This window comes from Marmota flaviventris, chromosome 2 (genome assembly GCF_047511675.1).
Source record: "Marmota flaviventris isolate mMarFla1 chromosome 2, mMarFla1.hap1, whole genome shotgun sequence".
In the NCBI taxonomy this organism is placed as follows: domain Eukaryota; kingdom Metazoa; phylum Chordata; class Mammalia; order Rodentia; family Sciuridae; genus Marmota; species Marmota flaviventris.
Window position 1 is genome coordinate 127,038,551 of NC_092499.1, and position 22,745 is coordinate 127,061,295.

Here is a 22,745-nt window from a genome sequence, read left to right on the forward strand (position 1 = left end):
ACTTCTTTTTTTCTATATGTTGTCTATGGTTCTGTTTTTTGTTGGTTTGTGTTTTTCGGTTCACCTCACAAAATTCATGCTTACTTCTTGGAACATTTTTATAATGGCTGTTTTCAAGCTCTTGTCAGATCACTTCAGCATCTTTGCTGTCTTCTGTTGTCTTTTTCTACCATAATCTGATATTTTCCTGGTTCTTTGTACATGGAGAAGCTTTGGATTATATCATGGGTGTTTTAAATACTATATTATGAACCTCTTGTTGTTTTTAATTTCTATGGAGGATACAGATTTGGGGTTTTTTTTTTTTTTTTTTTTTTGTGTGTGTGTGTGTATGTGTGTTTGATCAACAGGTGATCAACACCTGAACAGTGGTAAATTTGTTTCGCCTTTGTTGTGCTCTTAGCATCCCTCTTAGAATCTGTATTTTTACCCTCCAGAGGTCAATTTGGAACTAGGGTGGCAGTCTATGCCAGAGTTTAATTTTCAAAGGCATTGTTACATTTAGGGTTATTATCATGTGTATACAGCTTATGGATGAACCCAGGAATTCATAAACAACATTATGGGATCAGTTAGCCAAATCCCTCTTTACAGTCTTTCCAGTACTTTCTGGTTCCCTAGGGACCCCCATATTCAGTCCTGAGCTAGAAGACTGGTGTCTGAGCTACCTTATTCTGCCCCTTATTTCCCACACCTCCACCTGCATCCAAGGATAGGTCAGAAACAATAAAGGCAGAAGTTATCATGTCCTCTTGACACCACAGTTCTGTGACTAAAAGAAAAGCTCATTTCCCTCAGTCTTTGACAGGAGATGGTCCCACTGATAGTGCTATTCCTGTCAGTGCACCATGGCAAAATCATCTGAGACTGTGTTGGAAAGAAGAGAAGAAAAATAAACACATAAAAGTGGAGATTTCCTTCATCTTCCCTGAGCATTAGGTATTCCTTGTCTTTTGTTTTTTTCTCCTCAAGCCAGAACTAGGGGGATTTTCCTGGAGCTGTCCTCTGTCCTCTATCCTTGATACCCATTTCAGGTTCCCTGGTAACTTGGGCCATGCAGGGATTACCAAAATAAAAAAATAAATAAAATGGAAAACTCAGGCTGGCATTGTGGCTCAGTGGTAGAGCACTTGCCTAGCATGTGTGAGGCCTTGGGTTTAATTCTCAGCACCACATATAAGTAAATAAAATAAAGATCCATTGACAACTAAAAAAATATTTTTAAAAAAAGATGGAAAACCCAATACCCATTCCCTGTCCTTAGCATGTAGTCTTTCCCCAATCTAATTGCTACTATTTCTTTTTTACTTTCAGAGTTCACAAATAGTTTCTTTTTGCATTCTGTCCAGTTATAATAGTGCATTCAAGGGAGAGATGAGATGGAGTGCTTGTTTCATCCTACCTAGACTTAGCCTAGAATAGTGCTTTGTGCTAGGACCAAGAAGAATTCAAGGTGCTGCTAGGATGGCATCTACATTCTCTTCAAAGCCTCCCTAGTTACCACCATGTCCCTCTATCCATCCTAGAAGCATATTTCCCCAACTCCAATTTTCACATCTCCAATATCAGTTTTGAACATGCCCGTCTTTGACTTGCTATAATCATGAGTTTTTGTTTTACTAGCTGCTTGATTCTCATCCAAGAGGCAAAAACTATCCTTTAACTATCCTTTCTCGTTCTGTTTTCCTTAGTCTTGCTTTGTTTTCTGGATACAATACGTCTTTGATAGCATTGGTTGAACACAGTTGGATTTCCATAGTATGTTGCCAGGAGTTGATCACTAAGCCAGTAGCTCACTATGGAGGACCAGGAGTCACTCAGCACTTCCTCACATTGTGTTTATTCCCAGAAGTAATCGTCCCTTCTGGGGCTCCATTCCTGTCCCTGATTCCTAATGTAGATTTTCTTCCTCTCTCTCGAATTCAGATCCAGGTTTGGAAGGACACAGCCAATTAAAAACCTCAATAATTATGATTTATTAAATTTCTTTTCCTTGTGGAATTGGAAAGAACACTGATAATTACATTTATTTAGGGGTTAATCACAACAAAGGCTTTGAAAGAGCTTTTCATCCAACTCTTGGTAGCTTAGAAGGAAAGAAGAAGAGTTAGTCAAGGGCCTCAGGGAAGTACAGAGACATGCAGGTGGGGATCCTCACCCTAACTAGCTACAATTACAGCCAAATGTCTCCAAGTGAAGATACTCCATTCAGAACTTTTCACTGTGTGATGGGTGATAAACTACAATCTCACAGAAACTTGGTGCACTGTCTTCTGTGCTGGAAGTCATGCTCTTGAGCTGCACTTAGCTTCTGGAGGGCAGCCTTTTAGGCAGCCAGATACTCCAGTCTGGAGTCCTAGAAGGATCATCAGCTCAGATATGTTGAGGCAGGTGACTTGGGTCTGTGGTGTGGTCCCTAGTGAACTGGTGCCGTCTCCTGTCTGTTTCAGGAAGCCTGTGCAGCCCTGCTGGATCAGTGTCTGCACCACGTGCAGTCCAGGGGTTCCCACAGGCCCCCTGAGAAGACCGAAAGCTCTGTGAATGTGGGATTCTCCCCTCTGTACCTGGCCTCCGCCACACCCACTGTCTCTGGCCCCAGCCCAAGCCTTGTGATTGATGGAAGAAGTTTGGCCTATGCCCTTGAGAAAAACCTGGAGGACAAATTTCTTTTCCTCGCCAAGCAGTGCCGCTCAGTTCTCTGCTGTCGGTCAACCCCTCTGCAGAAAAGTATGGTGGTAAAGCTGGTCAGAAGCAAGCTGAAGGCCATGACCCTGGCAATAGGCAAGTATCCAGGCTGACCAGGCAGGGGCCCATCTCCCCCAACTGTCTCATTCAGCTGCTTTCTCCCAAGCAGTCTCGTTTCTATCTAATACTCTCCCTTGGAAAACCATAACATGGGAAAAGCATTTCTCTTCATTGTTTTTCATTTATAAAATCATACTCTATGTGATAAAGTGAGAAACATGTTCCAAATATAAAAATTTACAATGGAAAGCCACAAAATATAGTGGTAGGTACAGGTACATGTCATGAAGTTGGTAGTACAGTGCTAATTTAGAAGATGGAATTTACACTGTTTCTTGGGAGACAGAACATTAGAGACCTGCCTGTCCCAGGCAGTCCTGGAAAAAGTGAGGGGTCTACATGATCAGTGTTAACCCAGGCCAACTAAGAAAGAGGGAAGAGACAAGGGCAGGGGTTTCTGGTCTCCGTGCGGCTGCTGGGGTCCAAGGCTCTACAATGTTTTAAGGACCCAGACAAATGATGATCAGAATTCCCATAGCTCATCTGGCTGACTGTTCTAAGACAAGCATTTCATTAAATAAATCCATTATCAGATATAAATGGCTGTACTACTTTACATCATTTACTTAAGGATTGACTGTGTATATAATGGATCTTTTCCTTGCAGGTTCTACTGGCCTGGAGAACCTTCCAGGTTCTTCTCCAGTGACACAGTGGTGGTGACTTTCCATATTATGTAACACTCCAAATTTGTATATCTGCACCTTTTATTATTTGTATAGCTTGAAATATATGCTGTGATTTGGGATGTTCTGCTTCCCAGTTCCAAGAATGGTTACTGTTACTGAGTGATAATTACTCTATGTCCCTGCTTGTCCTTTCCTAAAGGTGTTGAGGGGCCCGACTTATCCATGTGTTCCTATACATTTGTCTATCAGCAACTTGATAAAATAAATGGGTCCCAAGGTGTACACATTAGTTAATATGCTGACTGGTAATCAAGATGCAAAAAGAGCTGCATGGTGTACACTTCTTCACTTTGTTTTGAAAACTGTTTAGGAGAGTATGACTTGGAGTAGCCTTGGCTACCTGGCTGCAGTAGTTGAGTAACTATAATAATGATGAAATGATAGCATCTTTCATTGTACCCAATATATATTAAGGGCTCTGTAGGAACTGACAGTGAAAAAGGAACATTAAATTAGAAGGTAATTTGGTACTAGCCTGATTTCTGGTGTGGCTGGCAGTTCAGATGTCTTACTATGGTTTGCTCTGACTGCTTAACTCAGTTCTCCCAGGGAAGGTGCTGTACTCTTTTCCCTGATCTTCCCTAATACTATTTCACAGGACTCAGTCCAGTGGGGACCCCAAGAAGATCCATCATGTCCACTAGATTCTGCACATCTCATCTCAAATGATTCTTCCCACCTGTGCTGTTTCTAGGTGATGGAGCCAATGATGTCAGCATGATCCAGGTGGCAGACGTGGGTGTGGGCATATCAGGCCAGGAGGGCATGCAGGTAAAGACCAGTTGGGGCTGTCCCTAGGCACCAAGTGGCCCCCATTGGCCTCTTATACTGTCTTGCCATGAGCTGCCCCGGACTTCCCCTGGGCTGTCTCATGAAGCTAGGGGATTTGGCTTCAGTACACCTGATGTTCACCTTCTGCTAAGCCAGAGGGAGAAGATGAGGTGGAATGTCACTCTCTGTATTTATGAAACAACGTGCCATAAACATATCTGCCTGTGTCTACCAGAGTATATTTTGGGGGAATCAGTGTGGTTCTGAGAGAGGCAAAGTGAGTCATTGCCTTCTCTCTGGCTCTTGATGGCTCATCCCTAGGAAGCACTTACTGTTCCCAAACACTAGTGATACCATTTGAAAAATGGCCTTTGCTGTAGTGCTGTTGAAACCTGGTGTCACCATAAAATTGGAAGGTAGCCACCTTGACTTCCATGGAAATGCAGCTCTGCATTTTTCATTTGTCACTATGTCAGTTCTCAGTGTTCCAGAAGTTGAACACATGAGTTAATTAAAAATGTGTTTCTTTTGGATACAGTATTATGACAATTTCCTGCATCTGATCAAATTTGAATCATAACATTTTTTAATTCAGTGAAGACTTTTGAAAACCATTCATTGAATGTTTTTCTAAAAATCAGGATGTTGGCCACCATGTATTCATTGGTTAAATCATTCACTCATTCATTCATTCAAATCACAGTTATTTATTAAGTACTTACTATGTGCCAGGCCTGTGCCGAGATCATTAATTTTCTTTCTTGATGTAAAAATAACAGTCAGATGGAAGATCTCTAGTTGGAAACACCTTGGTGTCTATGGGGAATTTGTTCCAAAATCCCCAGTGAACACAAAAATCTACAAATGCCCAAATCTTTTACATTAATGGTGTAATATTTGCGTATAATCTACACAATTCTCTCCCATACTTTAATCATCTCTAGCTTATTTCTAATACCTAGTACAATGTAAATGCTAAGTAAATAGCTGTTCATACTGCATTGTTTAGGGAATAATGACAAGAAAGCAAAACATCTGTACATTTTCAGCACAGATGCATTTTTCCCCCAAATATTTTCCGTCTCCAGTTGTTTAAGTCTGCATATGCAAATCTCACAATAGGAAGGCTCACTATAGAAGAATGAAAAGTTCGCAAACTTAGATCATCAGTTATCCAAACCAATTCTTAAAGACTTCAAAGCAAATATCTCTATACCACTTCCTGTCAATATGTAAGGGTTTAAAAGGCTTTATGTGTTCTTTAATTCATTTATTCCATTATTCATTCTCTCAAAAAATTATTCATTCAGACCTCACTTTTGTCAGGTACAGACTTAAAGATGCAGAGTCCATCAGATACAATCCTGTCCTCAGTGGAGTCAGTCTAAACACTCTGTCAAAAGGGACAGAAAGGGGCTGGAGGTGTAAATCAGTGGTAGAGCCCTTGCCTAGCATGTGCAAGACCCTGAGGCTCAATTCCCAGTATCATCCAGAAATCAAAATAGGTCCATGGGCTGCAAGATAGACTTCTAGGTTGTCTTTAGAGAAGGAACCCTGTTTAGAGCTAAGGTACCCCACCTGAATCCCCAGCCTTCTGGCCTCCTACTTACCCCCAAATCTATCAATAAACAGAATCTTATCCCTCTATAAAAGTGGCTTTGCAAATGTCTCAGAGCTATTTTGGAAATTCCAGGAAAGCCAGGATGATAGATGTTGTGCTTGTTCTGTAACCTTAGTTCTTACTCAGGACTTGGCTGCAGAGGCTGCTCCACAAATATGGTGGACCAGTAAGCCCACAAAGACCAAGCATCTCAGAGATGCATATCTCTATTGCCCTCTCCACTGCTGCTTATCCTTGCTTATCCTCAATGGCTCCACCCCAACCCCTGATGCTGCTGCCACCACAGCAAGGCTTCAGCATAGTTTCCCTTCATTTACTGGACTAAAATGCAAGACACAGGGTCATATTCACCTGTAAACTGAGCACTTAGAACTGTAAGCAGTATCAGTATGTAAAATAAGTAAGTAGCTTAAATAAATCTGGAAGCATTCAGCAACACTCTACCTAGAAGTTATACCTACCCAAAGCTGCATTTCAAGGCAAATGTACTATGGCTCAGGTGTTCCATCACTGCTCACATGATTTGAGTCAGAGATCCCCATAGAGGAGGCTTGTGCTTACCTTGAGTAAAGGAGCAGTGGTGGCAGCTGTGTCCTCTCCCCAGACACTTGCTTAACATTAGGGTCTTTAATACAAAAGATATTTACTTGTTAAGTTTCTCTGCATGTAAGATTGACAGGCACTGCCCTAGTCAGCTCTTCGCTACTAGAAATCGTGAAAACAGAGAAATGCTGAAAAAGTTTTAAAACAATTATTCATTTTGTTCATTCAACAAATGTTTCTTTTTAAAAATTTATTTATTCTAATTTGTTATACTTGACAGCAGAATTCTTTTCAATTCATAATATATATACGGAGCACAAATTTTCATTTCTCTGGTTGTACACAAATTAGAGTCACACCATTTGTGTTTTCATACATATACTTAGGGTAATGATGTCCATCTCATTCCACCATATTTCATACCCACATTCCCCCGTTACACTCCCTCCCTTTCCCCAATCCAAAATTCCTTCATTCCACCCGTGGTCCCCACCCTCCCCCAACAAATGTGTCTTGAGCTTCCACCATTTGCATGGTACTGTGCTGGATATTGTGAATAGGCAAAAGTAAGTCAAACTTATTTCTTTTTAAACTTCCTGGAGGAAGAAAATTGTACAAGTAGCAAAATAGTGACTGAAGTCAGATGAGGGTGAGGGAACTGCTGAGATTAGGCCCAAGATAGATTTACCCTTGGTCCTCCATATCCACGGGTTCTTCATCTGCAGATTCAAATAATGGAATGGTAAATATTTGGATTTGTGTGTGTGTGTGTGCTAAACATATACAGATATTTTCTTGTCAGTTTTTATTAAATAATACAGTAAAATGACTATTTATTCTTCTGGGGAGAAATAAAGCAAAATGTACTTTCAGGGTGGCCAAACAAAAAGGACAACTATGGTTGATCTTTGGGTTGAGATCATGGTGTGGTTTAGAGGAATATGATATCCAGGGCTGGAGAAAGGTGGGAAAATTCCATGCATCTGCAGTTTGTGGGTTGTTAAAAGATAGCATGGAACCATGTGCATGTATAAATATGCCACAGTGAATTCCACTTTTATGTATATTCATAAATCACCAATCAAAAATAAATAAAGGAGAAAAAAACCCAGCAGGGACTTATTTTAAAAAAAAAGACAAAATCTTTTTAAACCCATCAGTTACATATCTAATGTTTGAAGCCTTAAATGAATCCTGTAAAGTGATATCCCTGACGAGAGCATTTATTGAGATTGAACATTTTTAATTAAAAGAGATGATGAAGGAGACAGTGGTCAAGTCACACTTAACGGTGTTTGAAGCTGGATTTTTCCTTCCATATTTTGCCTTGCATTTGGGATAGGTAAGACAGACCTTATGCTGTGTGAGGCATCACCAATAATGGGAATTCTTCTCTCTTTCAAGGCAGTGATGGCCAGTGACTTTGCAGTGCCAAGATTCCGATATTTGGAGAGACTCTTAATTGTCCATGGACATTGGTGCTACTCCCGACTGGCCAACATGGTGCTATATTTCTTCTACAAAAACACAGTAGGTATTAGACACTGGTCTTTAGAGTTTCTTAATTAAAAGGCCTGGCATATTTAGAATCATCACCTAAATGAGACCTGTAGGTCACCCCAGGGCCTCTTGTCATTCCATCCTCCTCAGCTTCTGTGAATGTCCCTCAGTCCTCCAGTCCTTGCCTGGATTTGCATCCTGTAAGCTCAGAAAACCAACTCATGGGCACATGAGGGAGAAGGTCCTAGGAACAAGAGGGTCCACATGTGACTGAATATTGGAATCTGAATCACTTTGTATATGTGCTTCTCAGGAGTGTGCTTCTATTATAGACACCCTACTTTCTCTAGAGCAGATAGGGAAGATCAAAGAATTGGTAGAAGTGTGCTTGGTAGTCTTGGGATCATAAGGTTACTTGGTCACACTACGATTCCAATATTCAATTGTATCTGTTGGAGACACACCCATCCCAGGCCTGTCAGGGAGTCTCCAGGTCAAAGCGGTACAGATTTAGGCCAGGCAGGAAAGGGGCCACCACACTTTTCTGGGCTTGCAGGGCTGACACGCCCCCTTGTGGCCAGCTCTATCTATAGCTAAACTGACCCTTCAGTGAAGCCTTGCCCAGGCCAGATAGGCTGCAGATCATTCTTTCTGTCTAGGGAGTGAATACAGTGCCCTGTTTTATCCATTTCATCTGAATTTTAATGTTCATCTTAGTTCCTTCACTGATAAGTCTTTAGAATGCTTTCTACGTAGTCCTGCAGGATGGATCACAAGACTGTCACAGAATCCTGCCCCACTGATGAAAGACTTCCAGATACTCTGCTGAAAAGTTGCTAGGTTGCTGCTCAGTGGTCCTGCCTCTGAGCGCTTACACCCAGTATAACAAGTACTAAACAAACTCTTGGGACAAATGACCTTCCAGGGTAGATACAAAATCTAGCTGTCTAGACATCAAAAATCCAATGTCAAGATTATCCTGTAGTCTTCTGAAAAAGAATAAAATAAGTTAAAAAGTATATATTTTTCTAATTCCATTTGAAATCTCCATGCTAAATTTAAATTGACATCAGCATACCCTTTGTTCATGTTTATAATGATTTGTTCCGGAGGCTGACGCCTACCTTTCCATTCCCATCCTCTCCCACCCACTCACTCTTTCCTGATTTTCAAAATGTCTTCTAGCAAATGAATACAGATGATCAGAACCAATCAGGGCATGTCTAATTGGATAGGTTTGGGCCTGGAAATTAATTCAGAGTTCTGCCTGGGACTATAACCAAGGAAAGCTGGTATACTATTCCTGCCCTTGCTAGTTCATTTCTTCTTTCTGCCTACCTGCTGGAATTGAATCCCAGCCCAGTGAGACCTCAAAGAAGCAGTTGCAAACACAGAGGCTCCTAGGTGTGAGCAGGTGGGTGAGGTGTTTGCGGGGGTGGGGGTGGGGGGTTCCTGCTTCATTTCTGTCACTCACTAGCAGTAGGAACAATAGCAAGTTGCAAATGCTCCTAAGCATATCATGGAGTAACTCTCCCAGTAAACTTACTGCAAGTTGAAAATATCCCAATTTGAAAACACACTGAATACTCCTAACCTACGTAACATCATAGCTTAGCTGCACAGCACACTGCAGAGCTTTTGCTGTTTCCTCCTGTGATTTCATGGCTGATTGGAGCTCCAGCTCAAAGCCACTGCCCAGCATTTTGAGAAGATAGGACCACGTATTCCTAGTCCAGGCAAAGATCCAAATTCAAAATTTAAGGTTAGGTTTCTCCTGAAGGCATATTGCTTTCTCATCATTTTAGTAAAAAAAAAAAAAAAAATGCTAAGTTGAACCATGGTAGGTTCAGGACCATCTGTAGTTGCCTTCTTTGGGTGTTTTTTTCTGGGGGCCCAGGGAGGGGGAGAATTTTGGGAATTCAGCTAGCAATCTCAGTTTAATTCCCAATTAAAATTTCTCAGATTAAGAGAATAGCAACAAAGACTTAGGCCAAGCCACTCAATATTTTAAATGCAAACAAAAGTCAGAGTGGCCACTTAGGATGGGCAAAACCCCCTGCTTGTCATGGTGAACCTGCCCTTGTTGGAGGACCAGGGAGGGCAAAATAGCACCTGTTTCTATTCCATATAAGATGAAGGGCTTTTGTCAACAAGCATTTGTCTACATGAGGAGTTCAAGTAAAATCACTCTGCTTTCTATCATGAGAGATTCATTAGTTTTAAGAATAAGTTGGCCTTCCTTCCCAATAAAGAGCAAAGAAGAAGTGTTTCCATGGTAACAGTGGTTTGTGAACAAAGCTCTTTGGTAGTACAGGAAAAAAAAAAACTCAATTATCTAAGTACTTTTATTCCTCTTTTCCTTGACTCCATTTGCTCGAGGATGACTCATTAGGCTAAGCCTGTGGGGGTGAGTGCAAGAGAGTCACCTGTGGGAGGAAGAAAGTCAATGAAAAGTTCTTAATTTATCCCTTGTTGGCATGGAAGGGGAAAGTTACCTAGTAAGAAATTTCAACCATAGAAGGAAACAGGACTTGGAGGAGATGTTTCATCCACATGGACTAGAATTTCTCCTGATCTCGCAAAAAGCCACTTTCAGGTCAAGAAACCAAAGCTCAGAGAGGTTACTCTGTGAGTGAGTCAGTGTTAAAAGGGTCAATAGTTGCAGCTTCAGAACCAAATCCAGGCTTTGTGGTGCCCACTAGAGAGTGTTCCTCCACTGTACCATGTTCTCTTTGGGGACCATCTCTGCCCATTGAACCAAGTTGAACAAGTTGGGTTTATTGCTCATACAATGACCAAGGTCAAGTTATTTCACCTCTTGGAAGCTCCATTTCCTTTTCTGTAAATGGTCATAACACCAGCCCTGCTTGAGCCTCAAACTAAGGAAATGGTGATCCTACTGACATAACAGCATGCCTCAGGTGAGCATCTACAGTGTGCCAGGCCTTGGTGAGAGCTTTAAAAATGCTGTAGGTCCTTCAGTACTCACAACAATCCCATGGCTAAATATCATTGGTTATATCCATGTTGTGGACAAGGAAACTGAAGCATAGCAATGAAATGATATGTGCCAAATGGTACAGGAAATTAATTCAGAGTAAGTCTGCCTGGGACTATAACCAAGGAAAGCTGGTATACTGTTCATGCCCTTGCTAGTTCATTCCTCCTTTCTGCCTACCTGCTGGAATTAAATCCCCAGCACAGGGAGGCCTCAAATAAGCAGTTGCAAACACAGAGGCTCCTAGGTATGAGCAGGTGGATGAGGTGTTTGCAGAGGTTGGGGGGATTCCTGTTTCATTTCTGTCAATCATTGCCCACTGTTCCTCATCAAGAGGGTATGTGACTAGAGAGGGAAATGAAATCAGAGATGTAGGTTCTGTTTGGATCATGAACAGAGGAGAGTCCTGGGTAGAAGCCACAGGTTGGCAGCTTATTAGCCCTCTTGAAATGTAAGCAGCCCTAGACTACCCTGTCAAACCTTGATTTTGTTTTATACTAATGATCTATACAGCTCTTCACTCCTCACAGGACTGCTCCTGAGAATTCTAAATTCCCGCTTCCAGTCCCTTATGTTTAAGGGAATGAGAAGGGTTGGGGGAAGAGAAGGAGGGACAGTCAGAGGCAGAAACCAACATCAGGGCTCAAGGATTAGGCAGCCTTTGGAAGAATAGCTGCCTATCAATTTAATCTTTTCAGTTTCCCATCTAAGGGAGCTAAGGATCCTGCAGAATTTAACTGTAAAGAGAACTAGAGAATCGCCTGTTGTCATTTTTCCTTTCTGGATTGCAGATGTTCGTGGGCCTCCTGTTTTGGTTCCAGTTTTATTGTGGTTTCTCTGCATCAGCAATGATTGACCAATGGTATCTAATCTTCTTTAATCTACTATTCTCGTCACTTCCCCAGCTTGTGACTGGGGTGCTGGACAAGGATGTACCAGCCCATGTGCTGCTTTTGAAGCCACAGCTCTACAAGAGTGGCCAGAATATGGAGGTAAGCTTTCCTGAGTCTCCTGGCCCTTTGCCTCTATGTCCACCTTCCAGAAAGTGCAAGTCCCCTTTAAGTAGACACTTTGCACAAATCGTTAAAACTCTAGAATCCAGCCTATGGAAGGATAAAAACAGATGCTGTCTTTGAACCCCATAGTGTGCATTGTACTGGCTTTGAGTTTCTATAACAAAATACCTGAGATATTTAACTTATAGAAGAAAATGGTTATTTAGCTCATGGGTCTGGAGGTTCCAGTTCCAAGATAAAGTATAACCATTACTTTTCAGTGGGGGTGCTATGTAGCAATGGTGGGGAGCACATGGTGGAGGAAACATTAGAAGCCAGAAAACAAAGAGAAAGAGACTTAGAGTCCCACCATCCCTTAAAGGGCACACTCCAGTGACCTAAGAACCTCCTTCTCAGGCCCAACTTCCTAAAGATTCCACAACATCCCAGTAGTACCACCATGCATAAAGCTTTTAATATGTCGACCTTTTGGGAATGTTCAAAATCCAAACGATAGTGTGCATTATGTATATTGAGTTCATCTCCACCCTAGTTCTTTCCAAAAGCCCAAGGAAAAGTCCATCCCAGATCTTTGAATCTAATGACTGAGGTTCAAATAGGATTTTTTTCTAAAGAATGCCAAAATTTTTTTTTTTTGTTTTTGTTTTAAAAATGATCCAATGAGATTAAGAAGACAGACCCATAGGGAAAACCATTTAACCATTGGAAGAATAAACAGATGTAAATATATGTTTGCGTCAACACCACTACATGATTGACACACTAACAACCAGGTATTCTCAGCCAGCCATCAAATAAACCATCTAAGTGCTTCTCTGGCAAGTTTGCACTCTGTGTGTTTAAAAAAAAGAATGCCATACCCCGTTTATCATACAATAATCTCTAATTCAGAGTTCGTTCACTTACAAAACTTACAAGTTAACTTCCCCTGTCCACCTCTGTGGTCATTTGATTTCCACATTGACAGGCTGGGCAGTGTTGTCAAGGTTCTGGATCAGGCAAATGAAGAGGTTTCTGTTTGGTACTAGTTATCTCCTTAGCTGGCCTCAGTCTCCTTGGCTAGCCATGGGGCAAAGATGCTGCAGGTTTGTCCTGTGAGTAAAGTAACCAATAGGAGGAGTGTACCCAGCTCTTTTTTTAAGTACTAGTATGTGCTCCTTTCTGATTTTCTGCATTTCCTGTAGGCCAGAGCCCATGCCAGGTATTTGAGGACTTAGGTGGGTTAAATATAAATTTGATCACCCAGGTAATGAAAATTCCATTTGTCAATATCAAGATCATTTTGGCCCATGGGTATAAAAGTCTGCTTCATGCTACTGTAACAAAATATCGAGGCAGTCTACTAATTTGACTCACAATATTAGAGGTCCAGGGTTGAAGCGCTGCATCTGGTAACGACTTTGTTGCTGGCAGAAACCTGAAGCAGCGCATGGCATCACATGGCAAGGGACAGAGGGCAAATATGTGGCTATGTCTCTTCTGATCTCTCTCCTTTTTTTATAAAGCCATCAGTATTCACTCTGATGTCTTTATCTGTTCTTAATCATGTCCCAAAGGTCCCCCTCTAAACTTTTTACAAACTTGATCAAATCATAGCTAAATCAGAACAAGAGTTTTTTTTTTTTTTATTTTTAACATTGGGGCACATCCATCATCTAGTTTTAAAATTTAAGATGTACTTTAAGAAACACCCTATGGGACCCATCACCAAACCCTGATAAAGTGGAAGGGATGGAAGGGTTCAAATCAGGGAAAATGCCCAGAATGTCAAGTGTTCTTCCTACTTGAGGGAAATGTTCCTTAGCAAGATTTAGAAATCAGTTTCCTCTTTCACTGTTGACCTGTAACTACTATAGCTTGTGTTCTTGGTACAAAAGATCCCAGTGAGCAACTCAGCTACAAACAGTTCTGCAAGCATTTGGGTAATGGGGTTCTATCTACCAACTAGAGCCTTACCTTCCCAAAGTCCTAAATAGCAAGTTTTTGTCTGGTGCTTGGCATTCAGAGCTGCAGCATCCTAGAAAACATCATTTGAAGAGATGAGCATTTCCCTATAATCTCCGTGCTTGTTTTTGTGTTCCAGGAATATCGGCCACGTGCCTTCTGGTTAAACATGGTTGATGCTGCCTTCCAGAGCTTGGTTTGTTTTTTCATTCCTTACCTGGTAAGTTGACACACAGCATAGTTTTCCCCATCAGCTGCATCTGGGGACCCACAGACATGGGATACTGCTGTCTTTCAGGCCTACTATGACTCAGATGTGGACATGTTTACTTGGGGAACTCCCATCACAGCAATCGCACTGTTCACTTTCCTGCTGCACCTGGGTATTGAAACCAGAACCTGGGTAAGAGTCGCAGACATGGTCACATCCCAAAGGGGCCCTCATGTTGCAGACCCCACACTTCCGGCAGGTTCCATGAGATACAGTTTTTTTGGTTTTTTTTTTAAGCAGACTGCCCACTGCCCACACTTATGAACATTCCTCACTGTCTTGTTTTCTTATCTTGCCCCTATGCCCCTGTCCCAGGCTGGTCCACAAGCTTCTGAGGCTTCACTAAGCCCTACCAGCCACCCATGACAAAGACTCCAGCTTTTACCAAGATTATAGAACATCACCTCCACTCACTGATGACTGTTGGGGTTTATTTGCCACTGTTAAGTTGAAATAAAACCCCTCTCTGTTTTTCCTTCAGACCTGGCTCAACTGGACAGCTTGTGTCTTTAGTATCTTTTTATTTTTCACCGTGGCTTTGATTTACAATGCTTCTTGTGCAACATGTTATCCTCCATCTAACCCTTATTGGACCATGCACACATTACTGGGAGACCCCGTGTTCTACTTGATTTGCCTCATAGCACCTATCACTGCATTGCTGCCCAGGTGGGTATCAGAGATGGTGTCTCTGAGTCCTAAGTGAGTACACAGAGCATGTGCATTGCTGTGCATTTCCCCCTGTGTGAGTAGAGTCTCAGGAAACAGGTACCTGTAGCAGTATCTGATTTTTTTTTTCTCATGTGCTCTTTCCAGATTGTTTTTCAAAGCTCTCCAGGGGAGCCTCTTCCCAACCCAACTTCAGCTGGCACGCCAGTCAGCCAAGAAATTTCTCAAGAAACCCAAAACTCCCAAAGAAATCTTAGTTCAGAAACATTTCCCTGGAGACCCAAAAACAGAGCTCTCGGAAGGGATGACCATGAGTCCCTCTGAAACCCTCTCCAAGGACTGTGCCTCAGAAGCTTCTCAGAACACACAGCAGCCATCCTGCTCCCTAAAGACCAGCAGGGAGCTCAGCACAGTGGACATAAGTATGCCATTGAGAGAGGACACCATGCAGGAAGGACTGGATGCTCAGGCCCCAGGATCCTCCAGGCCAGAGGAGGCTGTTTTAGAAGCGTGTCCTGAGGACTCCAAGAGGAAACCCACCAGTACAAGCCAGGAACCCCCTCTATCGTCCCTCTTCAACCTGCCCAGTTTCGGTTCACTCAACTGGATCTCCTCCCTCTCAATGGTCAGTGGGCTGGGAAGTGTCTTCCAGTTCTCCAGAAGTAGTTTACACATGGACAAGCAGGATGGAGAGTTCCTGCCCAGCCCCCCACAGCCAGATCAGGACTTACATGGCTTACAGGGACAGGCCACAGACTACTTCTAGGATCACCTTCAAGGGACAGCAGCAGACAGTCACAGTGAAACCTTGAAATGGCCTTATATATATATATATATATATATATATATATATATATATATATATATATAACGTAGATATTAATATTATTTATGTTTATTATTTGCACAGAAGAGTTCTAGGGAGATATATTTTTAAATGTTTCCAAGGTTAACACAGGAAACAAGAGGTACCAAAAAGAAAGTTTATTTTTTAAAGTTCTAAGTAGAGTATATTGAAAAGAAAAATAAAGAGCTTTAACATATAAATATATATATATATATATATATATATATATATATATATAAAGTTGAAAGAAGAATGACACTTAAAAAGTGTCTTTGAATTTATTTTTTCATCTCATTTTGTAAGAAAAGGCAATATGACTTATTTTTTCTTCAACATGCGTGACCCTTGCTTTCCCTGAGTACACTCTTGTGATTAAGCCCAGTGAACCTGGGTAGGTGTGGACATGGATGGCAGTGAGGAGAGGTGATAGAGGGTAGGGCATGTGAACTCCCAAGACATATCCCTCCACTGGCTTCCGTTTCTACCAACCCAGAAGGACTGTGGCTCTGCTTTACCCATGAAGGGGAAAGTGAGAACTCAAGAAAAACTCATGTGTGAAGTTTATTCTGATGCTCAATTCAATGCAGGCACTTTGTAAAGATCTTGTAGGTATGACAGCCCTATGTAATATTTTGCCTGTTAAGATCATCACAAGCAATAAACAAACTTCACTTTGCAAAGACAATGTGTCCAGTCACCACAGTCATATGAAGTATTAATATATGACCTAATGGAGTGTGTTCTGAATACTGCAGGGAACTTCCTTTTAGATACTATGAAGAAAACAGCTCAGAGACACACTACCCTGTCACTGCACAGCTCCTTATACCTCAGCTTCCTGGACCAGGGCCATCAGCACTATCCAAACCCTTTCTGCCAAGAGGCTAGATGTTTTGAGCAATTATCTTCAGGCATTTGTCTGATGAGCCATTATTTCTGTCCCTCTAAAAAGAGAAAAAGAAGGGGGAAAGATTCTTTAAATAAAAAAAATCTACTGGGGATTCTTTTCTGAGCCCTTTATTTCAACTTTGTCAGACAGTCATTAATGTCATGACCACTCTGCTCAGTAATGAAGCTAAGAAATAAGCAGGGCATCTGATTAAGTTATCAGGACTTCTGGCTCATGTGGACACCTACTGCCAAGTACAGCAATGAAAAAAGAACAAAAGGACAGTGAAATTTGGGGAAGAATTTCTAGTTATCCAATCAGTGTGGTTCATTACAAGTACCAGAAAACATACTTTATTCTGGTCAAAATGAAAGGGAAGGCATAGCTCACTGTCTGCAGGTCCTGAGGAGGATGGGCTCCAGGTGATTGGACTCATCAAACCAGAATCCAGGGTGCTGTGGTTTGAAAGTATCCTCCAATATTCCTCCAATAGAAACTTAATTCCCACTGCAACTGTGTTGGGAGGTGGGGTCTTTGGGTGAGATGTTTAGATCATGAGGCTTCTGTCCCTATCAAAAAGGTTTGCAGGGTTTGGCTTTCTTTTGCCCTTATACCTTCTGCCATGTGAACATGCCTCAAGAAAAACCTTCACCAAACACAAGCACCTTGATTTGGAACTTTCCAGCATCCAGAACTGTGAAAATAAATCTGTTCTTTATAGAATACCTAGTTTCAGGTAATCTGGTTCAGCAATGCAGAATGCCTTGAGACACAGGGCTTTTCCCCCTCATCTCTTCCTTTAGTTTTTTTTGGGGGGTGGGGGTGGGGTTAGTTCTGTTCTAAGCCTGCCTCTGTTCTTGGTGATACATTTGCTGGAGTCATCCCTGATCATATCCACATATCACATCATCCACAGAAAGGAGAGGACACTTCTATACACATTGTAAACTGAGTTCGGGTTTCCATAGCCTCACCCTATATAGATTGCATGGCAGCCTTAAAACCAGTTATTGCCACTTTGATGGGAGTGTGTCTTTTTGAGGTTTCCTTGCTGGAATTGCCAGAGTACCTGGACTGCATGAGTGCATGGACATTCAGAGGAATATTTGGGTCCTGTTTGATGGAGAGACACAAGGGAGACTGGAGGCAGCTTCAGTAGCCAGTGTTGCTGGACCAAAGATGGCAGTGGTCCTCACCCTGCCTGCTCCCTTCCTGATGCCTTTCAATTGTCTTTAGGGTAGAGCAGATGAAAAGAATCTCCTTAGGAAGGTACACACTCTACTATTTCTTGAATTAAGCTAATGGTCATCAGCACAAAGTATCCATCCATAATCATATTAACCTGAATATCTGAGATTTTAAAATGCCCAGGTTCCAAATATTCTTTTCCTCGCAATCTACCCTTTCTACAAATGATCTCTCTTCTCTGTAGATACATCATCTTAGGTAATAGAGTGATCCAGGCAGGGGCTCTGGGAATATGCCTACCAAAACCAGTTTAAAGAAATAAACATTGTAAATGGCATTGACAGTTAGCTGCGTTGTAGGATGTGGAATAATCATAGAAATTTACAATAATTGTCACAACCAAGTTTGATTCAACTGAACATGAATGGAACTGAGTTTTATGATTATCTTACCAAATACTAATAACAAATCTAAAATCAATGGGAATGGGAAAGACGGTAGAATGAATTGGACATAACTTTCCTATGTTTATATACGAATACATGACCAGTGTAACTCCACATCATGTACCACCACAAAAATGGGAAGTTCTATACTCCACATATGATATGTCAAAATACATTCTACGTCACGTATAAAAAAAAAAAAAAAAACAATGGGAAGCCTGGCTATCTAAGGCTGGCTCTGCTCTTGGGAACAAAATCGCTGGACTAGTTATTTAATGTTGTTCAGCATAGTTTGTTCAAAGTCAAAAACAATTCAATTAAAATTCTTGGAGGACAGGCATTATGTCCTGTTTGCCTTGTATCCCCATCACTTTGCACAGAATCTAGCAGTTTGAATGTGTTTGGTAAGTGTTGAATGAATGCAAGAATAAATGTTAAAAAAATTAAAGAAGTTAAGAAAAATTGCTTGTTACAACTCATTACTATTTGATATTTACTAGCAATTCTGGCTAAGGCAAATAAGATGAATTTTTTAAAAGAATCAACATTAGAATGTCAAGAGACTGAAATTACCATTACTTATACATGATATGATTGTGTACCTGGAAAATTCAAATGAATAAACTAAAAAGATCTCAAAATTAATGACAGGAGGAAATAAATTGACCCACTATAAAGGAAACAAACCACAGCTTTTGTATAGAGCAAACCAGAAGAGAGGCTTGGAAAGATCTCATTCACCAATACACCACCAATGCCCCCCCCCCCAAAAAAAAAATACCTAACATACTGAAGAATAATTTCAATAAATATAAAGGCATCTCACCAGTGTTTAGGAAGATGAAATCCAACCAAGTCTTAACTATAAAAACATGACTCTTTTCTAAGAAATAAATATTGTAAAGGTGTTGCATTCCAAACAATTTCTGTAGCTTTTTTTTCCCTTCTTTTTCTGTGTTTAGGTGTTTCTGAAATAAACAAAGTGGTTTTAGAGTTTCACTGGAAGCATATACCAGCAAAAACATTAAAATCCCAACAAATAAAAGTCATTGAGGGAATGCTTGTATTTTATAGAATGAAGTGTTGCCCAATTCTAGAAGCAAACCTAAATCTAATTAAGATTGTTTTTTCAAAATGACCTATCAAAGAATAGAATCCTAGAACTAAAATGACTTCATTAATTATTTACTAGGACTAATTTTACAACATTCCCCATGCAGTAGCCTCTACCTTTCAACAATAGACAGGATCTAGAACCAGTAAAAAAATATTTACAAATTTATACAGGATAACTAGCCAATGATATAGAAAAATAATACATTTTTATATATGAAAATTCAAACAAATTAATATTTTAAATTTGAAATCAAAAGTCATAGTATAAGTAGAAGAAATTATAATCAAGTAGCCTCAGACTTCTGGAGAAGATGGACTCCCTTGGGCACTTGGGACAACTCCTAACATGTTGCCAACCTCGGGTTTAGGGAATATACCCCAACCTCATCTTCCCACAGCAAATGAACTGTGCCTGAAGTTCCTGCTTCAACCTTTTTGGCATCATTTTTGCCCCTTTTGAAATTGGCCACTCTGTTTCATATTATTATGTGGATCTACCAGTTGGAGCCCAGGACACTGCTCCTGCAAACCCCTTCAGCTCCATAGTACAATGAAGCATAAAAAGCTGTGACAATAGTTTTGCTTAGGCCCTGGGATCCCACTGGTCAGTCCCAGAGTGGGAGCTTTGTTGAGGAAGTCAACAGGGAAGATGGTTCTCCCATTAAGAAAGGATGGCTAAAACCCCCAAAGAGGAAAGACATTTGCACTAAAAGTATTTCACGTATTCTGAATATGAAATGAAAATCAAAAGGCCAAACCCATTAGGGGAAAGTGTCTTGCATATGGAAAAGAGTTGTGTGGTGCAAATAACCACTATGAATCAATAAAGCAAATATCAAGTCACTTTTTGGCCAAAGACTAATGAAATGAGCACTGATATTGTTTGAGTGGGAACTAGGCTTCTGGAAAGAAATTTGTCAATGTAGAACAAAATATCTTGAACATATTCATTCTCCTTGACCCAGTAATTCCACTTGGGGGCTAAATCAGAAGAAAATAATTATGGATTTAAATGTTCTTTATCTTATATGCAGTGGTGAAACAATTCGAGTGAATGTCTGAAGTTATGGTAGTAATTTCAAGAAATACAAATATCAGATACCATACATCCAAAATACATCATCCATTGAGGGAAACATCATGAAAGAGCTCCTTCATGACAACACAATTAGACAAAATTTACTATATGTTTAATTCATTAAAACATAATTGAATGCCTAACAGAAAGCCTGGTATGTGTTATACTCTGAGTATGTATCTGTGAACCAAGATACAACAAACTTCATCACATTGTATATACAGGACTTGGGGGTAATGGGTATGACACTCTATTAAAACCACACCATAGGATACTTCAACTTAAACTGGATGCCTATGTGGACCTGTCTGTTGAGTACATTTTTAAAAACTCCATCAACATTTGATTTTGGATCCTAATCATTGAAAAACAACATAGTGGAAACTAGGTATGAGAATGTCACAAATTAGATCTGTTAGCCACAGAGTAACTGTGAATCCAAAAACACAGAGATGGGGCTGAAATGGTGGGCCTTTCACTGGCTTTGAGATGCTTGCTCTAAGATTCAGCTGCTTCTAGTTCCTGTCTATTGTCGAAAGGTAGAGGCTACTGCATGGGGAAGTTGTAAAATTAGTCCTAGTAAATAATTAATGAAGTCATTTTAGTTCTAGGATTCTACTCTTTGATGATAGGTCATTCTAGTTAGAAGAATAAAAGTAACAGTAAAAATGTTGAGGGGCTGGGGCCACTTGTAGACACCTACCAGAGCTCAGGCCTGGCCCAGATCTGCCTCTGCCTACCTGTGCAGAAACGGACCTAGAAGCAGCTGAAATCTTGGAGCAGGCATCCCAAAGCCAGTGTAAGGCCCACCATTTCAGCCCCATCTTTGAAAGACCTTATATCCATCTTGGGGAAACCTCCATTGCTATCTCGAGTTACCTCCCTACTGCTGTCAACACTGTTAGTTGCAATTGTATCCATTGTGGGATACCTGCAGGGTCTGGAAGCCCAGCATCAAGGTGAGGTACAGATAATCTACACAGATACTACAAGATTATAGGATAGAAACTACAATATCTCAGATCCATACTGCAACAAAGAAAGACACATAGACAAAATGAAAAAACAAGGGAGGAAAGTGCCCCAAACAAACAAGGATACTACAGTAGCAGATCCCATGGACAGTGAAGTTGATGAGATGTCAGAGAAGGAGTTCAGAATGTTCATAATAAAATTATCTGTATATTAAAGAATGACCTAAATGAGTAAACACAGGCAAAAACTGATCACTCCAACAAAGAGATAAGAGAGCAAATACAGGTAGCAAAAGATTACTTCAAGAAAGAGATGGAGACTCTGAAAAAAAAAAAACCAATCAGAAATCCTTTAAATAAAGGAAACAATAAACCAAATAAAAAACTCAAAAGAAAACATCACCAACAGACTAGATCATTTGGAATACAGAACGTCAGATAATGAAGACAAAGTGTACAATCTGGAAAATAAAGTTGACCACACAGTGAAGATAGTAAGCAACCATGAATAGAACATCCAAGAATTTGGGGACAGCATCAAAAAAAAACAAAACAAAACAAAACAAATCTAAGAGTTATTGGGATAGAGGAAGGCACAGAGTTTCAAACCAAAGGAATGCACAATCTCTTCCATGAGATAATATCAGAAAATTTCCCAAACATGAAGAATGAATTGGAAAATCAAATACAAGAGCTTACAGGACACCAAATGTACAAAATTACAACAGATCTACACCAAGGCACATTATAATGAAAATGCTTATTATACAGAATAAACACAGAATCTTAAAGGCCTGCAAGAGAGAGGAATCAGATTACATATAGGGGGAGACCAAATTATATCTCAGCAGATTTTTCAACCCAGACCCTCAAAGCCAGGAGATCATGAAACAACATATACCAAGCTCTGAAAGAAAATAGAGGCCAACCAAGAATCTTATATCCAGCAAAATTAAGCTTTAGATTTGATGATGAAATAAACCTTCCATGATAAACAAAAGTTGAAAGAATTTACAACTACAGAACATCCTTGGCAAAATAGTCCATGAAGAGAAAATGAAAAACTGATGAAAATCAGCAGAGGGAAGGATTAGACTAAAGGAAAAACTAATAAAAAGAGAAACTAAGTCAAGTTAAATACCAAAAATAAACAAAAATGGCTGGGAATACAATTCATTTCTCAATAATAACCTTGAATGTTAATGGCCTAAACTTACCAATCAAAAGGCATAGACTAGCAGACTGGGATTAAAAAAAAAAGACCCAACAATATGCTGCCTCCAAGAAACTCATCTTACAGGAAAAGACATTCACAGACTGAAACTAAAAGGTTGGGAAAAATCATATCACTCACATGGACTGCAGAAGCAAGCAGAGGTT

General features: G+C 40.5%; 1 protein-coding gene across 1 annotated transcript in view; it reads left to right on the plus strand.

The window, feature by feature from the left end:
- Positions 1–17,286, plus strand: part of Atp10a (ATPase phospholipid transporting 10A (putative)) — a 188,266-nt gene extending 170,980 nt beyond the window's left edge. Inside the window, 9 exon segments of the mRNA XM_027925819.2 lie at positions 2,451–2,781; positions 4,189–4,265; positions 7,834–7,959; positions 11,719–11,919; positions 14,027–14,107; positions 14,186–14,290; positions 14,640–14,827; positions 14,975–15,489; positions 15,492–17,286. Coding sequence (XP_027781620.2) covers positions 2,451–2,781; positions 4,189–4,265; positions 7,834–7,959; positions 11,719–11,919; positions 14,027–14,107; positions 14,186–14,290; positions 14,640–14,827; positions 14,975–15,489; positions 15,492–15,631 — 1,764 coding nt within the window. The 3' untranslated portion in view covers positions 15,632–17,286.
- The last annotated feature ends 5,459 nt before the right edge of the window (positions 17,287–22,745 follow it).